The sequence below is a fragment of the Halichoerus grypus genome, chromosome 4 (genome assembly GCF_964656455.1).
Source record: "Halichoerus grypus chromosome 4, mHalGry1.hap1.1, whole genome shotgun sequence".
Classification (NCBI taxonomy): domain Eukaryota; kingdom Metazoa; phylum Chordata; class Mammalia; order Carnivora; family Phocidae; genus Halichoerus; species Halichoerus grypus.
The window spans coordinates 140,972,094-140,996,195 of NC_135715.1; the positions used below are offsets into that span (position 1 = coordinate 140,972,094).

General features: G+C 34.9%; 1 protein-coding gene across 7 annotated transcripts in view; it reads right to left on the minus strand.

Annotated features, from left to right (window-relative positions):
• Positions 1-8,670: 8,670 nt before the first annotated feature.
• SESTD1 (SEC14 and spectrin domain containing 1) overlaps positions 8,671-24,102 on the minus strand; it is a 155,929-nt gene continuing 140,497 nt past the window's right edge. For all 7 annotated transcript variants that reach the window (XM_078071047.1, XM_078071045.1, XM_078071043.1 and 4 more), the window contains 4 exons: positions 23,196-23,318; positions 22,228-22,419; positions 18,850-18,971; positions 8,671-16,305 (listed from right to left, as the gene is read on the minus strand). In XM_078071047.1, coding sequence (XP_077927173.1) covers positions 16,176-16,305; positions 18,850-18,971; positions 22,228-22,419; positions 23,196-23,318 — 567 coding nt within the window. In that variant the 3' untranslated portion in view covers positions 8,671-16,175. The remainder of the gene's footprint in view (positions 16,306-18,849; positions 18,972-22,227; positions 22,420-23,195; positions 23,319-24,102) is intronic.

Here is a 24,102-nt window from a genome sequence, read left to right on the forward strand (position 1 = left end):
CAAAGATAATTTTACTTCTTTCTTTCCGATTTGGATACCTTTTATTTCTTTATCTTGACTCAATGCTCTAGTACTATGTTGAATGAGAGTGGTGAGAGTGGGAACTTTTGTTTTGTTTCTGATATTAAAGGAAAAGTTTTCAACCCTTCACTGTTGCATATGTTGTTAGCTGTGGGTTTGCCATATATGGCCTTTATTATATTGAGGTATTTTCCTTCTATACCCAATTAGTTGAGAGTTTTTATCATGAAAGGATGTTGTATTTTTCCAAATGCCTTTTCTGCATCTACTGAGATGATCATATCATTTTTATCTTTCATTCTAGTAAAGCAATGTATCACATGTATTGATTTGATATGTTGAACCATCCTTGATTCCCAAGAGATAAATCTCACTTGATCACGATATATGATCCTTCTAATGTGCTATTGAATTCAGTTTGCTAATATTCTGTTAAGAATTTTTGCATCGGTATTCATCGGGAATATTGGCCTATAGTCTTATAATCTTATATATCTGTCTGGGGTATTAGAGTGATGCTAGCCTCGTAGAATGAGTTTGAAACTATTCCCTCACCCTCGACATTTGGAAGAGTTTAAAAAGCATTGGTGTTAATTCTTCCTTAAAAGTTTGGTAGAATTTACCAGTGAAGCCATTTCCTCCTAGAATTTTCCTTGTGTGAGGTTTGATTACTGATTCAATCTGTTTACTTGTTATTGACTGTTCAGATTTTTTATTTCTTCATGATTCAGTCTTGGCACATTCTATTTCCAGAAATTTATCCATTTCTTCTAGATTATCCAGTTTGTTGGTATATAATTGCTCAGAGTAGTCTCTATGATCTTTTGTATATCTGTGGTATCAGTAGTAACGTCTCTTCTTTCACTTGATTTTGAGTCTTTTTTCCTTAATCTAGCCAAAGATTTGTCAGTTTTGTATCTTTTTTTATTTTTTTAAATATATTTTTTTAAGATTTTATTTATTTATCAGAGAGAGAGAGAGAGAGACAGAGGCAGGCAGAGCGAGAAGCAGGCTCCTTGCTGAGCAAGGAGCCCGATGTGGGCCTCGATCCCGGGACCCTGGGATCATGACCTGAGCCGAAGGCAGAGGCTTAACCGACTGAGCCACCCAGGCGTCCCTGTTTATCTTTTTTTAAAAAGAGCTCTTAGTTTTGTTGATCTTTTCTATCGTTTTCTGGCCTCTATTTATTTCTGTTCTGATCTTTGCTATTTTCTTCTTTCTCTTAACTTTGGGTTTAGTTTGTTCTTTTTTTAGTTCCTTAAGATATAAAACTAGGTTGTTCAAGATCTGAGATCTTTCCTTTCTCTTAATCTGGGCATTTATTGCTATAAATGTCCTCTTAGAACTGCTTTTGCAGCATCCTATAGATTTTGATATGTTGTGTTTCCATTCTCATTTGTTTCAGGATATTTTTTTCATTTCCCTTTTGATTTCTTCTTGACTCATTGGTTGTTCAGGAGATTCTTCTTTTTACTTTTAAAATCACTTTTGTCTACCTTGGTTGATAGGTACATGGACAGAATGGGAGGGTGATTTGGCCATATCGTCAGTAACCAATGGATCGTGGGTGGATTTGGCTGAGGGTCCAAGCAGGCCAGGTCAAACAGGTAGTAGAACATGTAAACAAATAATATGGCTAAACAGAAAATCTGAGTTACTACTGCTATGTGATACCCCCCCCCCATAATTGGCATCCACAGACTCGTTAGGCTTGAGGACATCTGGGTTGTGTAATATTTGGTTAGTTTTCTTAATTTTCTTCTTCACGGCTGTCAGGAGGCTTGGATAAGTAATGTGGCTGAAACCAAGGTACATTTCCATCAAACCCAAGGATAAATTCAAATTCATTTCTTCAAAAACAAAACCTTGAGACCAAGAAACTGAAAGGAAGCTCTTTGGTTTAGAATGTATGCTCCAGGATAAAGAGAAGTATGCATTTTATTTAGAATCTCTCCACAGAATTCTATCTCCTAACTACATTTGGATTTGCAAAATTTGCAGAATAAAACAGACCAGCTTATGGAGAATTACAAGGTAGAAATCTGGTTTTGTGTCCTCACACTCTGTTTCCTCTTGGTCTCCTCTGCCAGGGTGCACACCACCTGCCATGAGCCCCTTGTCTCAGTGCCATCCACTCTTTTCCTTACTGGTTGTTAACCAGTCCCCACCAGGGAGCTGTCTCTTACCTAATGTTTTAGTTGATACTGACTTGAAGTGTGGTCTCTTCTAGATGACGCTGCATTTAGGACTCTTGACAAGAGGAGATGTTTTTACATTTGGAGAGTGGACCTTCAAAAAGCAAACTTGTGGTCTTGTCTACTCTCTCCTCTCCTATCATCATACTTGTAACTCTTAAGGACAAGCCCAAAAAGGATCAAATGGGTTAAAAACAAAACAGAACAGAAATTTGATGGCATATTAGATTCCATGCAAATATTTTTTTTCAACAGATACTTACTGAGCATTTCTGATGTTCTGGATATTGATTTAGGCACCAGGGAAACATAAGGGAAGACACACAGGGTCTTTGCCCTCAAGGACCTTGCAGTCTAGGAAGCTCACAGAAAAAAATGCAATATACAACACTGATCATGTGCCAGCTATCCTCCCAAAGATTTGATAATCTCATATAATGACTAGAAAAACACTGAGGTATTTACTATTAATTTCATTTTACTGAGGAAATTGACCTAGATACAGTAAATAACTTATCCAGAATTACAAAGTTAATATGGCTCTACCATGCCAACCCAAAACCAAAAACAGGTAACCACAGATCTAGAATGTAGAGCCAAAGCTTGTATAACTCCGAAGCCTGTATTTTGCTTTCTGTGTCACACTGCCTAAAGTAAATTCAATTTTGACTAGATGTAGAATTATAAACAAATTTACCAAACTGAAAAATTAAACATCTATTAAGAATTTCAGGTATGTCTAAGTAGGCTCTACACTTGTGAATTCTCCTCATCATCAGTCCGACTCTAAGAAAGAATTGGTTGTGGTTTGCTACTCTGAGGAGCTAGGTTCCTGTCTCAGTCTATTTCATCTGTTATTAATGTTGATATATCATTCTGTTGTTGTATGTCTTTGTTTATTCCTTGGGTTAGGCCTTGTGTGCGTGTATTTTATATGTAAATACACTATATACTTTATATATTTGCAGAAATACTATTATAAAAAGCTCTGTGAATGTAATACTATTCATATCATTATTCTCTTATAATAAATCCTCATGTTATTCCTCCATTTTCCCCTTCCTCTCCATTTTTTTTTTGTGTTTTCCTGTTTTGTTCTTTTCTCTTCTACTTTTCATTTTCTGCATTCTGCATAGTCTGGTCTGGCTCTCCATGTTGGCTACTGTGCCCATTCAAGTAATACACTCCACAGCTATTGCTTCTTCACTTCCCCTTTCCTTTGTTTTAACCATCAGTAAGCATGTAACCTTTTTTCTTTACTCCCCTAAAACTGCTGGATTCCATGCTCATCCATGGAGTTTTCTTTATTCACTTATGCCACCAAAAAAAAATTATTTCAGTAGGAAAGAGCTACTTCTACACAATGCTACTACTTTATTTATTTATTTATTTTGCTTTATTTTAAAAGCACTACTAAAAGTAGTGTGGTAGTGGCAAAAGAATAGACACACCAATCAACAGAACAGAATAGCTGGCCCAGAAGCAGGCCCAGGAGGCCCAGGAACTCAATATATTTTCAAAGAAGTATCAAAAACCAATGGGAGAGACAGATTATTCATTAAGTAATGTTGAGAACATTTTGATATTTGAAAAAACCTATCAGATCATCACCTCACATAACACACTAAAACGGCTTCTGGATTTAAGAATTAAAAGTAAAAATAAAACTGCACAAGAGGAACAAAACTTAAGCTAAAGGAGAAGGATTTTTCTAAGCATTAAGGCAATGTAAGAAATAAAAAAGAGGATTGGTTAATAGATTTCACCATAAAAATGAACATACTAACATGACCAAAATTCATAAAAATAAAAAATAATATGCAACTAATGAACCACTAAATTCTACCTATGAAATAATAATGCACTATGTTAAATTGATTTTAAATAATAAACTAGGAATAGTACTGCTATAAGTGTGATAAAGGATTATTATGCTTATTATATAAAGAACTTCTACACACAAATAAGAAAAAATGCTAAGACTCCAAGGGAGAAGTACACAAAAATAATAGCAGATAAGTTTACCAAGTGGAAACACAATGAATAATACTAAATTACTAAATTATTTTCAGCCTCCCTGGCAGTTAAGAAATATAAAATAAACTGCTTGTTTAAAATTTGCAAAAACTTTTTATAAATAACACTTCAAGCTGGAAAGACTGTCATGAAATGAGCACTCTAGCTTTTGATGGAAGCATAACTTTGCCTAACCTTCTGGAAAAAAATTCAACTATTAAAATATGGATAAATTCCAATACAATATTTCCTATTTCAGGAATCAATCTTGAGGATAGATGCTGTCACAATTAAGTACAAAGATGTTCATATTAGCATTGCTTATCACAGCATTAAGAAAGACCAAAAAGAAGAAATAGAATGAAATGTTTTGCCTAATAGTATAATGGTTAAATTATGATATCTATTTGTTGAATATTAACACAGCCATTGGCTTGCACTAAAAAAAAAAAAAAAAAAGATTAAATAAAGGGAAAATTTTATGATACAGTGACCATAAAAATCAGGAAATAAAGTTGAATGCTAGTATAATCTTGTTAGGTAAAATATAAATGAAATGCATCAAATATTAACTGTATTTTCTGCATTGATGAATTATGGACAGTTTTTGCTTTCTATATTTTTCTCTATTTTCTAGGGTACTTTTTAAAAACAATAGCTATACTTCTTTCTTAAGTTTAAACAGAATTTTTTTTTTTTTGAGAGGGGGAGAGAGAGAGAGATAGGCAGAGGGAGAGGGAGAAAATCTTAAGCAGGCTCCATGTCCAGGATGGAGCCAGACGTGGGGCTCAATCTCACAATACTGAGATCATGACCTGAGCCAAAATCAAGAATCGGACACTGAACTGACCGAGCCTCCCAGAAACAGAATTTTAAATAATAAAGCAAAAAGGCACAGTGGACCATAATCATCACTCAGTCATGAGATAGAAATTTCAGTTCAGGCTTCACTGTTTTGAGTTTACTAAAATTTACCACATATGGAATGTGCTTATTTTCCTGAACCTGTTGATTTAATAAATATATTTGATTTCCGTGGCCTCTGGATGTAACATACTTCCCCAAAATGCCACCTCTGCATTCTTTTATTTAAATTACAGAAATCAGATAATTTGAAAGATGATCAATGACTTTAAAAGGTTCATATACTAAATTTTTTATAAAAGATATTCTAGAATCTTGCAATCCCAAGTGGTCTGTAGACTGGTGTTATCATCAACATCGGCAAACTTGTTGGAAATGCAGAACCTCAGGTCCTACCCAACTTACTGAATCAGAATCTACGTTTTAATAACATCTCCAGTTAATTTATAGGCAGTCAGATTTGATAAATACTGATCTAGAATACATATTCTAGTTCAAACTACATGTCTACAATGTAACTATGTTCCTCCCTTGAAGCTAAATCTATGTTCATGTCCTAAGTACCAAAGAAATATCTTTGTGGTCTATGAGCTCTAAACATTTTCTTAGAACAAAAGCAGTCTCAGAGTGCCTGGGTGGCTCAGTCGGTTAAGCGCTGGACTCCTGATTTAAGTTCAGGTCATGATCTCAGGGTCGTGAGATTGAGCCCCATTGTGGGGTTCTGTGCTTGGTGTGGAGTCTGCTTGTCCCTCTCTCTCTGCTCCTCTCCTGGCTCACTCTCTCTCTCTCTCAAATTAATAAATAAAATCTTAAGAAAAAAAAAAGAACAAAAGCAGTCTCCAACAACTGAATGGGATATGTTCTAAAAATCTATTGGTAGGTAAGTCAATTGTTTACAACTTGCAACATACAGTAATATTATTAATACTAAACGTCTAGGTCACCCTACAGAGTAGCTTGGTTAATCCACAATGTAGCTGAAGTGGGCCAAATTGCATTTTAATCATTGTTTTTGATGGGAAAATTTGTTCCCAGTCCCAACAGAAGAGTCTAGGAAAGGCTGATCCTGCCATCAATACAGCACTTCCCCATAGATTCAACCATGTAGACAACTGGTAGAGCTAATAGTCTAATTCTGAGAGTGTTGTAGATACAAGAATAAAATGGATAGAAACAGGAATGCTAAGTGTTGCTATTGACTCATTCATGTTGTCTCCCACTCTTCATTTTTACTAAGAATAGACATTGGCAAGATTACTTATCTTTAGGGGTTTGGAGGAACCCTCATCCTGGGACTGAGGGATTTAACCTTTCCAAAACTGGTATGGCTTTATTAGTATCAACCTATAACTAAAGAGTTATAACTGAACTCTCATTAAGAGTATTTTCTTTGCTTGTCCACTCTTAAAATGCAGTTTTGGGGCGCCTCGGTGGCTCAGTTGGTTAAGCGTCTGCCTTCGGTTCAGGTCATGATCCCAGGGTCCTGGGATCGAGCCCCACATCGGGCTTCCTGCTCAGCAGAGAGCCTGCTTCTCCCTCTCCCTCTGCCTGCCTCTCTGCCTACCTGTACTCTCTGTCAAATAAATATTTTTTTTAAAAATGCAGTTTTGTCTTACACAAAATAATTTGTTTGAAATAGACCTGAAGAGAGGGATGTAAACAAATTTCAGTGCACATTGTTTTCATGAGGTATTTAAACCATGATGTTATATTCTCCATATTTCAGACATTTATGGCTTCATTGAGATTCACTTTCTGTAACATTTTGAAAATAAAAAAGGTACATTGATTTATACTTTTTAAATTATACTCCCCCAGATTTTCTTATATATTCTTATTTCATCTTGAGAATTCTTGTTGCAACAGATATTTCAGGATAAGAATATACTCGGTAGGCATTTTATATTAGAAGTACTTTTAAAACACCTATTTTAATAGAAAAATTAGAAAATAAAACAAACGTAAGAAAATTATAATGCTCTATTAATTCCATATCCCAAAGGTAACTTACAAAATTCTACAAATAGCTTTTTTTTCTTTAAAAATGGATCATAATATTCCTAGTTTTGGAAACTGCTTTTCACTCAACAATGTATCATGAATATCTTTTTAATAGACTTCTACCTACTTCAATAAAGTTCTAAAACATTTTCAATGGTATCATAATATTCTTAGAGGATACATTTATTAAAACATTTGGGTTGTTTTCCATTTTTTGTTCTCATAAACATTTATAACTAAATCTTTTCAAGACTAGACCCTTTTCATTAAATAATCAAAGTGGAAGATAAACTTCCAAAGATAGCTAAGTTATGATCTGTTGTAGTGCAAGACTATTTAATAAGGGAGTATGTTTTGTTAACCATAACATTTTATTTAATCATGGTCACAAATGAGCTTTTATGCTTATTGTTCACTTCTTTTCCAGTTTTTCCATCTATTTTTCGTTAGATACTTTTTGACTCCTGTATCACAGTAATTCTCTTCCTTTCGGACCTGGCAAAAACTGGGTATTTCTTGTGCTCATTTTGATTTTCACATAAGAGTTTATGATTATTGGGACACCTTGGTGGCTTAGTCAGTTAAGTGTCTGCCTTCGGCTCGGGTCATGATCCCTGGGTTCTTGGATCAAGCCCCACATTGGGCTCCCTGCAGAGCAGAGAGCTTGCTTCTCCCTCTCCCTCTGCTTCTCCCCCTGCTTGTTCTCGCTCTGTGTGTCAAATAAATATTTTTTTAAAAAAAGAGTTTATGATTATCAGAATACTTTTTGGGTAGATTTTACACATTAGGTGGAACAGCCTTGTGGATACACTAAGTGTCTAATGGGAAATCTACAAGATGTGGGTGAATACTGCAACTAGTAAAATGAAAATGTCTATTGAAAATAAAGGCACATTCTTTTTTATATATGTATTTTGCTTGTATGTTGAACTGTCACCCAAATGTACTTAACTTCATTGGACAAGTATAAGGCTTGCCGATTTCCAATTTTGGCAATTCTAAATTCCTGGTAGCCATTCTGGAGCTGCTATTATTTATAGCGTAGTATGATTAATTTTGTTATTTTAAATTTAGCTAAATTTGTTCTAATATGCTTTTCCTCAGTCCAAATACATTTCACCTTTTAAGTCTTAAAAATGGACTTGGTAGGATCAAAACGGTATTTAACCACTACCTATTGTGGTAAGAACCTAACAGTTTCAGGCAATGTAGGATTTAAAGGAAACCCTGAATTTCTGTGCCAAACCTGTGGGTGGGATGGGGGGCTATTGACAGAGAATAAGAAGCACAAGGGAAAGGTATTTAGCCTCTGTCTTCTAGGACTCCAGATTTCAGAATAAAGAAGTCACATTTTGTTTTAATCAAACATTTTAGAAAATAATGTTAGAAAAAATTTAAAGCTTTAGAGAACATAATTCAAATAGATTCAAAGATGCAGAATTCATCATATTATATTATAGGAACCAGTATGACTTAATTCTCCCTAGATTTTATGAATCTTTATTAAGAGAAACCAAACTTACTGTCCAAAGTGATAACATATCAAAGAAATACATATCAAAATATGCTGCCATTATTAATAGTTCTTAACATCTTTATTGCATTTACAATGTGTGGAACATTATAGGGATTTACAGTAGAGGCCAAATATCCCAGCCCTTAAAAATTGAATAGGAAAGACTGGATGAACCATACATAAATATCTCTGAACACAAGCATTAGAAACATACATATGATTATAATTTTACAGGCTTATACAAGTAACTGCTATATGTAATATAACAGGCAGGAAGGGTAAAACACAGCGAATAAGAAAGTCACTAGGGTGTGAAATAACTATAGCTAGGTGGTACTAAACAAAAAGACAACACAGAAAATATGATTTGTAAAGCCTAAAATGTCCTGCAAAAACATAGCTATCCCCTATCACAACTGTGAGGTAGAATTCTTCCCACCCCGTTTTCTGGTTTCTTGACCACCAATTGGGGGGCTTTCCCATCCAGATGGTTCTCTCTCACATTGTTGTACTCAGAACAGACTAGTAGTACACATTTTTGATTACCCCTTCTACCCCAACTGAACAGAAATAATCTTTTCTGTTTAATTGGTCTTATTTCACCTACTGAAAACGGGTGGCAAAAGTTAGTAAAATAAACAAACCAGTGCTGTTTCTTCTAGCTAATATATCACCATGCTTGGGAAATGCTTTAATCTTTCAGGAAGTGAAACTAATGCTAACATTTCAGGCATAGGAACCCGTTGGGGAGCTGTTTTGGGCAGACAGGTATTTCTTTCCTCAAAGAACACCAACTGCCAACCGTTAACAATGCCATTTCCTATCACAAACCCACTTCTAATATTTCAAATATCAATCATAAAAATAGTTTACACCTTTCTACACATCCAAAATATAGCGAAAATCCGGGACACAGTATAACCACATTGGAAAAGGTATAGCAGTTTCTTTTAAAACTACCTTATGACACAGAAATTCTAATCCTAGGTATTCACCCAAGAGAAATAAAAGCCTATCTTCACACAAGACTTACATTAAGAATAATCATAGCAGCTTTATTTATAACTACTAATGCTGGAAACAGCCCAGGTATTCATAAATAGGAAAATGGATAAACTGCAATATAGTCATACAATGGAATACCACTCAGCAATAAAAAGGAATGAACTACTAAAACACCTAACAACATGGATATATTTCCAAACCATGGTAAGTGAAGAGGCTTCTAGAAAGAGTACATGCTGTGTGGCTCTATTTACATAAATATCTAGAACAGATAAATTTGATTCTGGTAGACAAAAGAACAGTGGTTGCCTTTGGGAGGGTGGAGTGGGGTCAAGGATTGACTAGAAAGGGCCAAAGGGGGATTTTCTGATAACATTTTATATTTTGATAGCACTGTATGCATTTTCCAACACTAAGAGATGCACACTTAAGATTTATGCACTTCATTGTATGCTAATTTTACATAAAAAATGTAGTAAGCACATACTGAGCTCTAGTTAATGATATGTATGCTGCAGTTATTAGTAGGAAAAGTGAAGATGCCTGCAATTGGATGAATTGATGGATGGATATGTGATAATGCAAGCAGAGTTAATGCTAACTAGCATCCAGGTGATTGATACACTGTAAAATTTTAATTTTTTTAGTATGTTTTAAAATTTTTATAAAATGTTGGAAAAAAAATTCCAGGGTGCAACACTTACCAAATAATGCCACCGAGAATTACATTATTGATCTCATGGCAAGATAATCATCAAATTCTTCTTAAGTGTCAATTTAGAAACTTAAGACCTTGTGAGAAGATATTCCTGAGTGTGAGGTGACCAATCAGCTCTCAAATCTATACTGGCTCAAAACTGTCAGTTACATTTTGATCCCCTCACACCTTCAAAAAATACACATATTGATCATATATTTTCAACAAATTTGTTGGCTGTGTAGACTAATGTAAGAGCTAAGATGAAGAAACATTCTTAAGAGAAACATCAAGCACAGAAATTTTTACCTGACTTCTAAACTAAAAAAGAACTACGGCAACTATAGTAAAAGATGTGTAGACCCAAAACACAAGGTGAGGTTTGATCATACTGCACAGGACCCTATGTTCTGAGTGGAAGGACATCTGAATTATCCTCTGTCTCTCCAAGGAGGGACTCATTTGGGGGCGACCTAAAGTGATGGCATGTAACTTGTAAATACTTCTAAGGTGACTCCTTGAGATTCACTAAGACTGGCTTCAGACTTCAATAGCCCTTTGTCAGTAGTTTTCCACATGCCTGACTTAAAATCCATTAACAACACTGTGCTTATTATTTAGTGGCTGGTAACTATCTTCAGTTATTTGCTAAGAATTTCTATATAACTATATAGGGATTATATATATATATATATATATATATATATATATATATATATAGCACCTCATAAGGGTTCTCTAACAAAAATAATCTTGATTCTTTAAAAATTTTACTCATTGCTTTCAAAATATTTAGTCACAGTTCTGGCTTTCCTTTGATCTCTAAGTGCTTCATGTTCTAGTACAGGCTCTGCTTTTCTTGAAGCACATAGATTAGTGTTGTAAAGTTTTCAAGTTTGCTTTAAAATACTGCAGTCATGTTATTTAGGATCGTATCTACAAACCTTTTTCAGTCTTAAAACATTCCCCTGTATTTATGCTATTTCACAGAGCATCCCTAGTTCTAGCAGTCTATTACAGGACCAGTCTTTGTTATTATCACTGCTCAAGTTTATCAAGATTGCTCTTCTCTAACCATAACAGTACTAATGGTAGTCTCAAGTCATGCTTGTTAATTATTAGAATACTTTTAACAGCTTTGTGCTTTTGTTGTTTCCACCAGCTGGTGCTGACTCTCTGAGATCCACTCTGAGTATGACTTTTACTTACTTATTTATTAATGGCACTGTGTCATGTCCTGTCACCCTCAAAGTAGAAGATACTCCTCACTTGTCTTCCATCTCGCTGGTCTATCATCCTGCCATAAAAGAGTTAATCTGTCAGATTTAAAAGTCTTGTTATTTACTAATGAGCTCACTGACTCCACCCTTAGTATTTCCAGTATGTAATTCTGAATGTAAGGGAAATGGAGCTCAGAGAAGTGAGCATAATGCCATTTCCCCCATGACCCTATGCTCGTCATCTGAGACAAGAGTGACATTAAAGAATGTTCTATTTTTTATTCTGAAAAGATAATTATAATAATAATTCCTTCCACTTTGGATAATATTGTAGTTTTCAACACATTCTTAAATATGATTGTATTTACAAACCCAGAGAAGTTTAGTCATTTTTACAAAGGTCAGTAAATGGCAAAGCCAGATTTTGAGTCAGATATTCAAACTCCAAACTCTTTCCATTATATTCACTACAGTTCTTACTTTGGCTTTTTTATGATCTTTATTATGCTTGCCATTATTTATGCTTCTTAGCTAAACCTAGACGTTTCTATAGCATACACTGAAGACACATAATGTCAGATGTTAAATCAATACTTATTTTTGCCTCATCGAGGTATTTGTTGCCCTCCATATCAGAAGTATATTTTCCACTTCCAACTGAAGCTGTTTATTTTCAGAACTGAAAGTTAACACTGATAAGTTTACTAATTAGGTAACTAACTGGTCAGGTATGTTCCAGCCTATCTTCTTAATTCTAGGGAATTTTTCCTTTGGGGCACATATCTTTTAACCAAAGATATCTCAACCACGTAACTCTTGTCACTGATGACATTTACTGATGTTAGTTTCCCATACCATTTTCAATAAGCTCAAGATGTGGAGGACTTTAGCAACCACAGCATGTTTAGTTCTTAGGAACCACAGGATTTTACTATGGTCCTGTGAGGATGGGAAGAGTACACAGCAATATCCAATCTCTCTGGCAAGGATCTTAAATGTAGTAGAGAATTCTGAGTTCTTCCTCTGACTGTAGGCCCTATTGTGAGTTACGTTCAGCTAATCTCACAATAATGCCATTGGTTACAACAGGTTTACAACAGAGTATGGTTTGCTGAGCACTATCAGAATGTAATCATCATGTTCACCTTAAAGCGTATGCCACCAATAACAACAAACTAAACAGCACACCCCATATTTCAACTGACAGGTAATGAAACAACACATCAATACTAGTTAACACTCAGGAGCGCTGGCCAATTTAAATGCCTACAAAGTGAGAGTAGTATCCAATCTTCTACACAGTAATGAAGCCTAGACCTGCCATCAACATCCTGGCTGGCGGACTGAGCAGTTTCATCACCATCATCAATGAGTCATCCTAGCAGAATAAGGTCGACAACAATGAGGATTGGAATGAAGTTAATTTTATCCAAAATAAAGTTACCATCTTTGCGGGGCGCCTGGGTGGCTCAGTTGGTTAAGCGACTGCCTTCGGCTCAGGTCATGATCCCGGAGTCCCGGGATCGAGTCCCACATCGGGCTCCCTGCTCGGCGGGGAGTCTGCTTCTCCCTCTAACCCTACCCCCTCTTGCGCTCTCTCTCTCACTCTCTCTCTCTCTCTCTCAAATAAATAAAAATAAAATCTTTAAAAAAAAAAAAAAAAAAAAAAGTTACCATCTTTGCATCTTAACTCTGCTGGGCCAGACGTGTGAAGAACAGATGTCAAAACTGTTATATACTGAGCTTAAAAAGGAGCAAATATACAGTAAGAAGGCAAGAGGAAAAAAAATCCCCCAAACAAGAACGAACAAATAAAAAACAAAACTAGCCCAATTAACACTTCAAGAATTCCCTGAGATGAGCTAAAGTAATGTAGAAAGTTGTGGCATATACCAATAATGGCAGATAGAAACGATGGTTCTTTCTCCATTTGTGGGCCAACATTAATTCTTTGTACAAAGAACTCATGCTTTCAAACAGACTGCAGTCACTTCCTTCACATGTACTCTAAGTAAACTCTAATGCTATGAAAAAAAAACACATTAGGGCATTGTTGGGTTTTCAGTCATCACTGTATGTATACATATAAAAGTAGCAGCAAATTTACAAATGAAGAGCAACAGTATTCTGTCAAAAGCATATTCAGTTTCATCTGAAATCCTCAAATTACAAATAACATTTCCAGATGATGCCTTATTTTACTCTTGCTGTAGGCTGGATAGCTTAAGGCATATTAAAAATTAACTCACTGGACAATAAGTAGTCAAGCTGATGATAAAACTAAGAGTCCCATTACTTACAGTGCAGTTCCTTTCTAGCAAAGTCTTAATAAAAACATTCTTACTATTCTGAAATTCAGAATAGATATTGAGTGTAGCTAAATATCTATATTACCTAATATGTAAGTATCTAAAATACCAAATGACTTCCTTATGAGTAGATTAATTGATGAGTCAGTCATAATTTTAGGAAATATATTTAAAACACACTTCAGACTAAAAATAGAGGGAATTATTACTAATGCCTACAACAGACCATTCACATACAGAGGAAGTGAGCAACTATGAGCAAAAGGCTGGGAACAGGAGAGTCCCACAAGATCCCTTCCCTCAACAGAGATTATAATGTAGCAGGCACAGACATCAATAAACAATTGTAGCATGTGGTTAGCACCATTATGAAAACTGAAATGAAGAATCACAAAAGTTCATACTCAGAAGTCCTAAAAGACTGAGAAGATATCAAATATAGAAGGAATTTTCAGAATGTTCTCAGAAGCAGTAGCAGCTTCTGGGAGCAATCAGGTGTTGCTCCCAGATTTTCTGGCATGTTTGACTAGAAAAAAATTAACCAAAATTGCTCAGAGAGAAGAAAAGTGAAAAAGAGGATGACTTCATCTAGGCTGTAATGTTAAGTAGGTAGTTGAAAGTATGGGTCTGACATTTTGGACCAGATATGGAACAAAAAACATTGGGATAAAATAGAAACCCCAAGGATGAGATCCCTCCAGAAGCAGTCTGAAGACAGAATCTGAGAGCGCATTTTAGTAGATACACTTTAAGAGTTATGTGACTGCATTCAACAGTTATGGCAGAGGATGACATCTTCAAGGGACAAGACACCATCTAGGAAAGGTTGCTCAATGGTGTAAATGTTGCAGAGACAGAGAAAGATAAGGAATGCATACCAAAAGAAACAATCGTTCAATTCAGTAACTGAGAGCCCACTGAGAAGAGTTTCACTGAAGTGGCTGTGTAAAACCAGATTGTAAGGTGTTGAACAGTGAGCAATGAGGATGCAGGGGGAATGGATATGGATTTCTCCAAGAGGTCTGACAGTGAAGAAGGCTGGAGAAACCAGCAAGTTCAGTGGAAGTTTTTTGCATTGGAGGATACATGAACATTTTTGTGGACATGAGAAAGGAACCAGCATACAATTCTTTGCATAATTTTGTATTGATCACAGACTAAAAGATTTAAATTTTTTTCAAAAACATTTTCTGAAATAAAAATTAACACAAAAAATATGTACTTTACTATTTAAACTTAATATAAACTTAAAAGCATTAACATTTTATAAATTTTATTTCTAAAAGAGTTGTACAATTTTTGTTATTAGACTGCTTCAGAATTTTGCTTCTAGTCTATCATGAGAAATTAAATTTTATTTTCATTCCAGAAATATTCCTCTGATATAAAGGATTACACTTAAGTAATTATGTATGCCTTCTTCCCCAACCCTCCTCCCCAAAGACAAAGTATCTTCAGGGTAGTTAATAATTTGGATATTTTTCAACTTGAAGAAGAGAACAATTAGAAATAGTATTCCATTATTTTTAAGTTCTTTAAGATCTAAATTGCTCTTCACAATTATTTTTCATAATTAAACATGCTTATTACATACACATGCTTACATATGAATTTCCTGGCTAAAACACATGCAGCCAACATGAAAAAACAAGTATTAAACCATCCTCACAATCCTAAGAATGCCCTTTGAAATAAGGCACTCATGTTTGGAAATAGGATATAACCACCAAATTAAATAAGATGTTTAAAAGAAGCCTTTTATTAAGCACAAACAACTTTTAATACATTATCAATACAAATAGGAAAATGTCTTTTAATGAATATGATATATCAAAGATCTGGAGGTTTTCTTCATACTGACACAATAAAAATAATCAATTTTGAAGAAGAATTACAAAGTAAATTTTTTGAGTACACCACTGTCTATTAATAACAATTTAACTATAGTCTAAATTTACTACATCACCTGGGGAGGAAGGTCAACCATTTTTTTATATAGAGAATTCCTAAACTCTTATTTAGCACCATTCAAAGCTTATTATCAGTTGTTCATCTACAAATTGACAGGTCAGGTAAAGCTTTAAAGCAAGTTTTCAGTGCAATGTTTACAGTTCCTTCTTTTAAGATACTTGGAGTCTATGGTCTCAAAGCAAGTTAAATAATGATGCCTTGGTAGTTGCAAGGTGTTAACATGTAGAAAGAAATGTAAAATGGAAAGAAATGAGGCTTATCCTGGCTGTGAAATGTATCTTAATGTATTGCGGCTAATGCTGTAGTATGCCAACGACATGCGGGATTATGAACTGCAGATTTGTGGGAAGCTGGTAGCTATTAGCTCTCTGTGGTCATCATTTCGGGATGTCTCAGCTGCTGCCTTTTGAGACTAACCAGTTTCATCCTGTCTCTGATGTGTTCTGCAGTGGAAGCCATGTCACTTGGACTCCCAAAATATTGTTCAGTTCTAAAAATCAAAACAAACAGAAAAACCACAATCAGATTAATAGAAATCCACTGATCACAGCAAATGCAAAAGGGAGCAAAGATTACCATAAATATTATATATGTGATATGGCATTAGTTCACTTGCAAACCATACTGTTTATCTTTGAGTAGTAATTCAGTGGGAGAAACATTTTTAAATGGCATAAAATATATTAAGACATGTTGAGAGAAAAACATTAGTGGTATTAAATGTCGTATCATATGTACTTATGATAATCTCAATAGATCAAAAATGCAACCAAACAATGAAACAATAAAGGAAACAATGCAACATTGGAGATATTCTACTTTTCAGTTTTGGGTGCATAAGCATACACAAATATAAAATTTGTACGTGTTCTTCAAGGATAAGGGCTATGTACACAAAATGTCTAATATAGCTGGCAAGTAAAATATCTGATTAATGTTAAGGCATCATTTGGGACTTTAACAGATAAAATCATTTAATGTTATCCCACTTGAAAAGATACTGTATTCAGAGTCACAGAAGCTTTTAGAGCTAGAAGAGTTCTTAAAATTATCTGGTTAAGCTCTGTATTTTTTAAGATCAGAAAACTAAGGCCTAGAAAATTAAATGACTTAACTAGGATCACACAGTGGCAAAACCAACATTTGAACCGGTGTCTTCAAGCAATGAATCCAGAGAGATCATCTAATTTCTTTTATTTTTCCAGGACAACGTTACATAAGATAAATCTGAATAAGCTTGCTGTCAAACAAACTTTATATAGCATCAACAGGTTATCATATAAATGGAACAGAATAACAATTCCAAATATTAAAGGTGGTGGTTATGAAATCTGAATATACAGTACTAACTTATTTCTCAATCTTAAAAACATGAGGAAATGCTATATGGACTATTTGTAGAACACAGGAGAACTCCCAGCAAAAATCCTTGTTATAGATGCTCCTAGGCTGACCTGAGTAGAATGGAGATGGTGTTAACAACTGGTTATGAAGCACAGAAATGGGGGTGGGAACTCCCTAGAATGGAACAACCAGAAGGCACCCTCTAATATTGTTATAAGCCAAATTTATAAATTTTTAGATTTTATTCTTTTAAACACTGCAGATATCTAATATGAATTTAGGCTACTTCTGATGGTTCAATTTTGGCTATGACCAAAGATTATCTAAATGCAGACTATGAATTATATTCTTTCAAGGGAATAAAATTGTATCTTCCCAAAATCAATTCCAAATAATCATTTGAAGTTCATCACACAATAGCAGTGGCACTTATTATGTGTCAGATTGGGTTTTTTTTGTTGTTTTTTTCTTTTTTTTAAGATTTTATTTATTATAGAGAGAGAGTACAAGTGGGAGGAGGGGAGTGAGAGAGAGAATCTCGAGCAGGCTCTGCGCCCAGCACAGAGCCAGACTTTGGGCTGGATCCCACGACCCCGGAGATCATGACCTGAGCCGAAACGAAGAGTATGACACTCAACCGACTGAGCACCCAGGCGCCCCTGTGCCATATTCGTTTTAAGCAATTTATATACATTTAACTCATGTAATTCCCCTGCCCCTGTAACCTGAAAAGGTATGAATAATATGTCCCTATTTTTAGATGACGGAATTGAGGCACAAAAAGGCTGAGTGGCTTGCCCAAGGTGTTACAGCTAGTAAGTGGTAGAGTTGAGATTTAAACCCAAGAAATCTGATTCCAGAGTCCACAATCCTATCCATTACACTATACTACAGAGTAAGGATAGATGTATCCAATGATTGGTTTCTCTGTCATCTGAATTTAATATCCTCTGGATTACCTCTAAATTATTTTCACTGAGGTTGAGATCCTCAGGGATGAAGCTCCTTCAGATTCATTTACTGGCCCATTTATTTGCATGAGATTACTTCTTACTTTTATTATTAACTTTTGAAATGGAAAGCAATGTGGGAATCAGGACCCCATCATTTTACAAATGAAGAAATTCAGACTCCATATAGCATACAGGAAAGAGAATGCGTTCGGAGTTGGACCATCCTGAGACTGTATCCCAATTCTACTTAGAAGCTGTGAAATCCTGAGTACCTCACACTTAATCTTTCTGAGGTTCAGGTTTCTACATCTGTAAATCAGGAATAATCATACTGGTCTAGCACTGTTTGGTCAAAAATAATGAGGTGAAGTGTTTAACTTGATGTTTGATATAAGCTCACTAAACATTACACCCTGGCGTTCCCCTTCCCTGCCCCGGATGAAGCCCAGAGGCATCCTGCTCCCTCCCATGAGAGCCAAGGCTAGAACCCAGGATACCAACCTTCTACAACAAGCTGTCAAGAAGCACCACATTTGACAGCAGCAAGTACCAACTGCTACTGTTGCTAAGAGCTGAGTTTGTATTTCTTTTCATTACAAACCAATTTATTGTGGAACTGAAGATGGGAACCAAAGCTAACTTACTTGGCTTTTTAAAAAATAGATTTTCCTCTCTTGATGATTTCACTTTAAGACCTCACCAATAAAAAGACAAAATTATAAGAACATGTACCATACCCATCAGGATAAACTACAGGAACAGTTAATCTATCCAAAAGTGATTTCCCAACTGCTTCAATTTCATCAAATTGCTCCTCATCATTAATAGCTTCAGGCTCTTCCGGACAGTCTTGCAAAATCTGCAACAAATAAAATGGCAACATCAATCAAGAGATATAGAAAGGCAATCAAGCTCATGTGAATTCAGTAGATTGAAGGTATTTTTGTTTTGTTCTTAGCATCTCCATGTACACCATTGTACAAGATTGATTACTGGTGAAGTTGGCTCAAAAAACTCAAATAAAATGAAATACATAATCCTTACTAATAATATATAATTGGAGTACAAAAAGTCTACAGTGATTTCCAAGAAAAAAATAATACTAGACTACTATTCAGAAAGTAAGTTCAAACTGTGCTTAAGAAATATTCCTTCATTCATTCATTATTTATTGTACTAAATGTTTATTTAGCAGCTTGGGATGTGACTGAGATAGAATTTGACCTCAAACAGCTTACAGACGTCGAAAATGAAAGAAAATATAAATTCAAAACAACATATACTCAGAGTACAAACACATAACTGATGGGATGACCTATATAGGCATTTTACAGTTATTTTAAAAAACTGATCTGCTGACTTACCTGATGTAAACTGATAACGTTATAATTCAAATACAGGAAGTTCTACAGTCCTTGATAAAATACTATTTTCCTTACCTATTATCATTTAAATTTAACAAGGGGAGGAGAGGAAGAAAGAAACTGCTATAATTTATAACAGCTAAGTCTATAGGTATTGACCCACACTAGTCAATATAGTAGCAAGCCTAGTGAACACCTGAAAGGTGGCTAGTCCCTCAAATTGAGATGTGCCATAAGTCCAAGATACACACTAGATTATAAGAAAAAAACTGAAAAATGTGGGGAGGGGAGAAGAAAAAGAAGTATTTATTTTTGCAACTATTTTTGCATTATACTTAATCTAATCTGTTTATTTCAGCATTACTCATAAATAACTTTATATAAAATTCTAGATTCAACTTAAATATTTTCCCAGTCATTATACTCTATAAGTTGCTTATAGTTATTATGATTATATTTATGCTTGCCAGTATAAAACAAAATGCAATAAAGAAGAAAATAATATCTGATAACAAAAAGCTTTACAAAGGTTTGAGCAGTAAAGAACCTTAAATTGTGCTAATTATAAGCATGATAAAGGCCACGTAGCAGAAGAAAAAGGAACATTAATATTCTATGCAAAAAAACTCTCAACCATTTACATTCTTATATGGCCTCATAAAAAAGTCTAGATCTTAAAATCTCCTTGCAGATACATTTTAAGTTTTTACTTAAATTCCAGTCAGTTAACATACAGTTTAATTAGTTTCAGGTGTACAATACAGTGATTCATCACTTACATACACACCTGGTGCTCACAAGTGACCTCCTTAATCCCATCACCTATTAACCCATTGCCCACTCACCTCCCCTCTGATAACATCTCTGTTCTCTATAGTTAAGTCTGTTTCTTGGTTTGACTCTCTTTTCTTCCCCTTTGCTCATTTGTTTTGTTTCTTAAATTCCACACGAGTAAAATCATATGGTATTTATCTTTCTCTGACTGACTTATTTCACTTAGCATAATGCCTTCTAGTTCCATACGTGTGGTGGCCAAATGGCAAGATTTCATTTTTTTCTAGCTGAATAATATTCCATTGTGTATATACCCCACATCTCCTTTATCTATTCATCTATGGATGGGACACTTGGGCTGCTTCCATAACTTGGGTTACTGTAGATAATGCTGTTATCAACATCAGGGTGCATACATCACTTTGAATTAGTATTTTTGTGTTCTTTGGATAAATCCCTAATAGTGGGATTGCTGGATTTAAGGGTAGTTCTATTTTTAAATTTTTGAGGAAACTCCATACTGTTTTCCGGAGTGGCCTTGCAGATACATTTTGAAAGCAGTATCTTAAAAAGTTATCAGTAGTGTTAGAAATTGGGCCAGTAGTCACCCTTGGACAGGAGGCAGGGGCAGCAGGAACAATGTGATTAAAAGAGGGTGGCAGAACTCTGGGGTGCTGGTAATGTTCTGTTGTTCAAATAGTGCGCTGATTTCACAGGCATGTTCACTTTGTGAAAATTCATTGAAAAGACCGAATTCAACAAACATTTATGATCTGTACACTTTTCTGTGTTAATATACTTCAATAAAAACTTTTCATTAAAACAATCAGTATGGGTGCCTGGGTGGCTCAGTCAGTTAAGCATCTGCCTTCGGCTCAGGTCATGATCTCAGGGTCCTGGGATTGAGCCCCGAGTCGGGCTCCCTGCTCAATGGGGAGTCTGCTTCTCCCTTTCCCTCTGCCCCTCCCCCTGCTTGTGCATGCTCTCTCTAATAAATAAATAAAATCTTTAAAAAAAATGAAACAATGAGTAGATAAACAAGTTTAAGCCATTTTATATACTTTCACCTTCATCATTGTTACGCCTGTTTTAAACCAACCGAAACACTGACCTACGGAGTTCAGTGACCAGCTCAGCAAGCGTTGACTATAAACAGTTTCCAACAGAAGTACATTAGAACACTGCCCAATTCCTGAGATTCCTGGTCACATCTCTTCTGTTCTACAGACTAGGCTATATCACATTTACATCTTCAGTTTCTCACATTTCATATTGTATTGAACATCCCCTACACAGAAACTTTCATTCTGAGAGATCAAAACAAAGTTAACTACATAACAAAGCTCCTCTTCAGAGTGGAAATGTAAGGATTGGTGCTATAAATTTTCTCTGAGTTAAGAAAAGGGCTCTACTGAAAATTTGCCTAAATAACACTACATATTGCATTTTTGGTTTCCGGGACTAATGAATTCATTAAATAAATTCTAGAATGAATCTTTAAAGATAACACATGAAAAAAAGGTTTTATTTTCATCTTTATTCTCATTATTTTTAGCTGGGTAGTCTCTACTTTAAACCTTATAAAATTACAAAGTGCCCTTTTAAAAAATTTATGACAATTAGTTGCAGAGGCAAAATGTCCTTTCCTTGCATAATGAAAGTGATGGGAGTTGTGACACCCTAAAGATAGCTCATTCTGGGGGTCAGGTTTGGTAAGAAGAGAAGCACTATTGAGAGACGACTCTTAGATGGTTTTGGATTTCTCCAACCATAGTAAGCCAGCACTGGTATGGATTATACTACCCGAGAATTTGATTTGAACTCTCTAAGACAATATATCTAAACAAACTTTAAACAATGGGATTAATATAAGTTGGAAAAAAACACAGGCTAATCACATAATTATAATATTAAAATTAATACATTTTAAACATACACAGTAAATACTACTGAGACTACACTTTTAAAAAAGCGAACCTTTTCAGCATTTGAGTGAAATGCAATAGCCATTTCCAGCCTATGCACTCTCTCTTCAGATGCTATTGTAAATTGTTTCCATACTCTGTTCAGTCGAGGAAGTGTGTCTCCAGATGACCGAGATGTGCAGCGCAGAGACTGACACAACACAACTGTGGCCTGTAGCAACTGTCTTCCGTAGTCATAAGTGCTCTAAAAAAGAAAAAGTAAACATGAAATTATAGTAAAAGAATTCTGAAAAGAGAGTCGGGAAAGTGTGCAGGAAGGATTGTGGTTGCAAATAGGTAACACTACTGGAAATCAATCCTGAATGACTCCACGGCACTTACTACTACAAACTAACTGCAGGCATAAAAAAGGATGGGGAAACAATACTTTGAATTTTTTCTTTCTTGTTAGGCTTTGCTCTCTTCTTCTTTTTTTCCCCATCTCATTCTTGTCAATTCCACAGGCCAAAAAGAATGTCTGATCACTCATTAGCCAAAACAAATGGGTGAAGATGGGCTCTTTATAGGTCACTTTTTATCCCATACAGGAAACCACAATTGTTCACTGAGAACTCAATTATTAGGGAAAATAAATTATGATACTTTTCACACACACACACAAAATCTGTATTGTTAAACTAACACTGGTGAGATACAGAAACTGGGGTTTCTACTATACTGATATTAACACATATTTCTTATTAACTTTCATGAATTAACAGTTGGATTGCCTAAAAAATGGCATAATATAAAACATAAATCAGAGGGGAGCATACAGAACCTGTATTCAGGAAAACATAAACCCTCTCAAGTTTATGCAGGCTACTTTTGATGCACCAGCTGACATTTTCTTAGTTCTGTGATATTTCTGGAATAACATAACTAACCTTCTTGGACTTGGAGGGTTAAGTTACATTATAATCATGCAGAAAGCTATTCAAACACTGAGCTTGTAGAAAAGGAAGATAACCAGTTCTGCACCTGTGCAACATCAACAAATTTTCTATGCTTTTCCAGTAAAACTTTCGTTTCCTGAGCATCATCACCCAATCTGATGTGGGTCTTAAGCAGGGCATCCAGAAGTTCACTTAGCCATTCTACTGCCTAAATAAAAATAAAGAACAGTGAAGCTGGATCCATAACTCTTATTATATCAAAACACCACATTTATAAAAAGAAAAATTACTACCATATGATTAATTAATCTATTAGTTATAACCTCAGTGCTTAATAGCTTATTTCATTAAATGAAAGCTATATGAATTAATGACTTTTCCTCCCCCTCAAAATTTTTAAGATCTAAGGACAAGATACATTAAAGAGAAGCACTTTTTTAAAATTAATAGCACATGATTTATATTAATAGATCAAGTATTCTCCTTAATGTCCAAGCACTGGGTATTATAGAAGACTGATGAATCACTGAAATCTACCTCTGAAACTAATAATATAACACTATGTGTTAATTAACTGAATTTAAATTAAAAAAAAAAAGATCATGTGTTTATATAATATGGATCTTACTGGAATCTAATTACAGATTTATGTTACTATTTAAAATCATAAAGTTCCTCTAGGTCAACCTGAAATGATGTTCTCTGATGTTAACTACACAAAGATAGCATATGGCTCATCTAGTTGAAAAACCCTCTTGCAAGTTAAAAAAGCAATGTGCTATACCAGCCTTAATCCTAGCATGTAACTAACAAGTAAGTCAACAATAATAAATAATAAATAATCCCAATTTCTCACTCAATAGAGGATTTCATTGAGAAGATAAGTCAAATGAGACCAGTAAAATAACTGGAAGTAAAAAAACACTTTATTATTTTAATAAGGTAAACTAGAATTTGACTTAATCCATTTACTTTCTAAGAACCATGAAAAG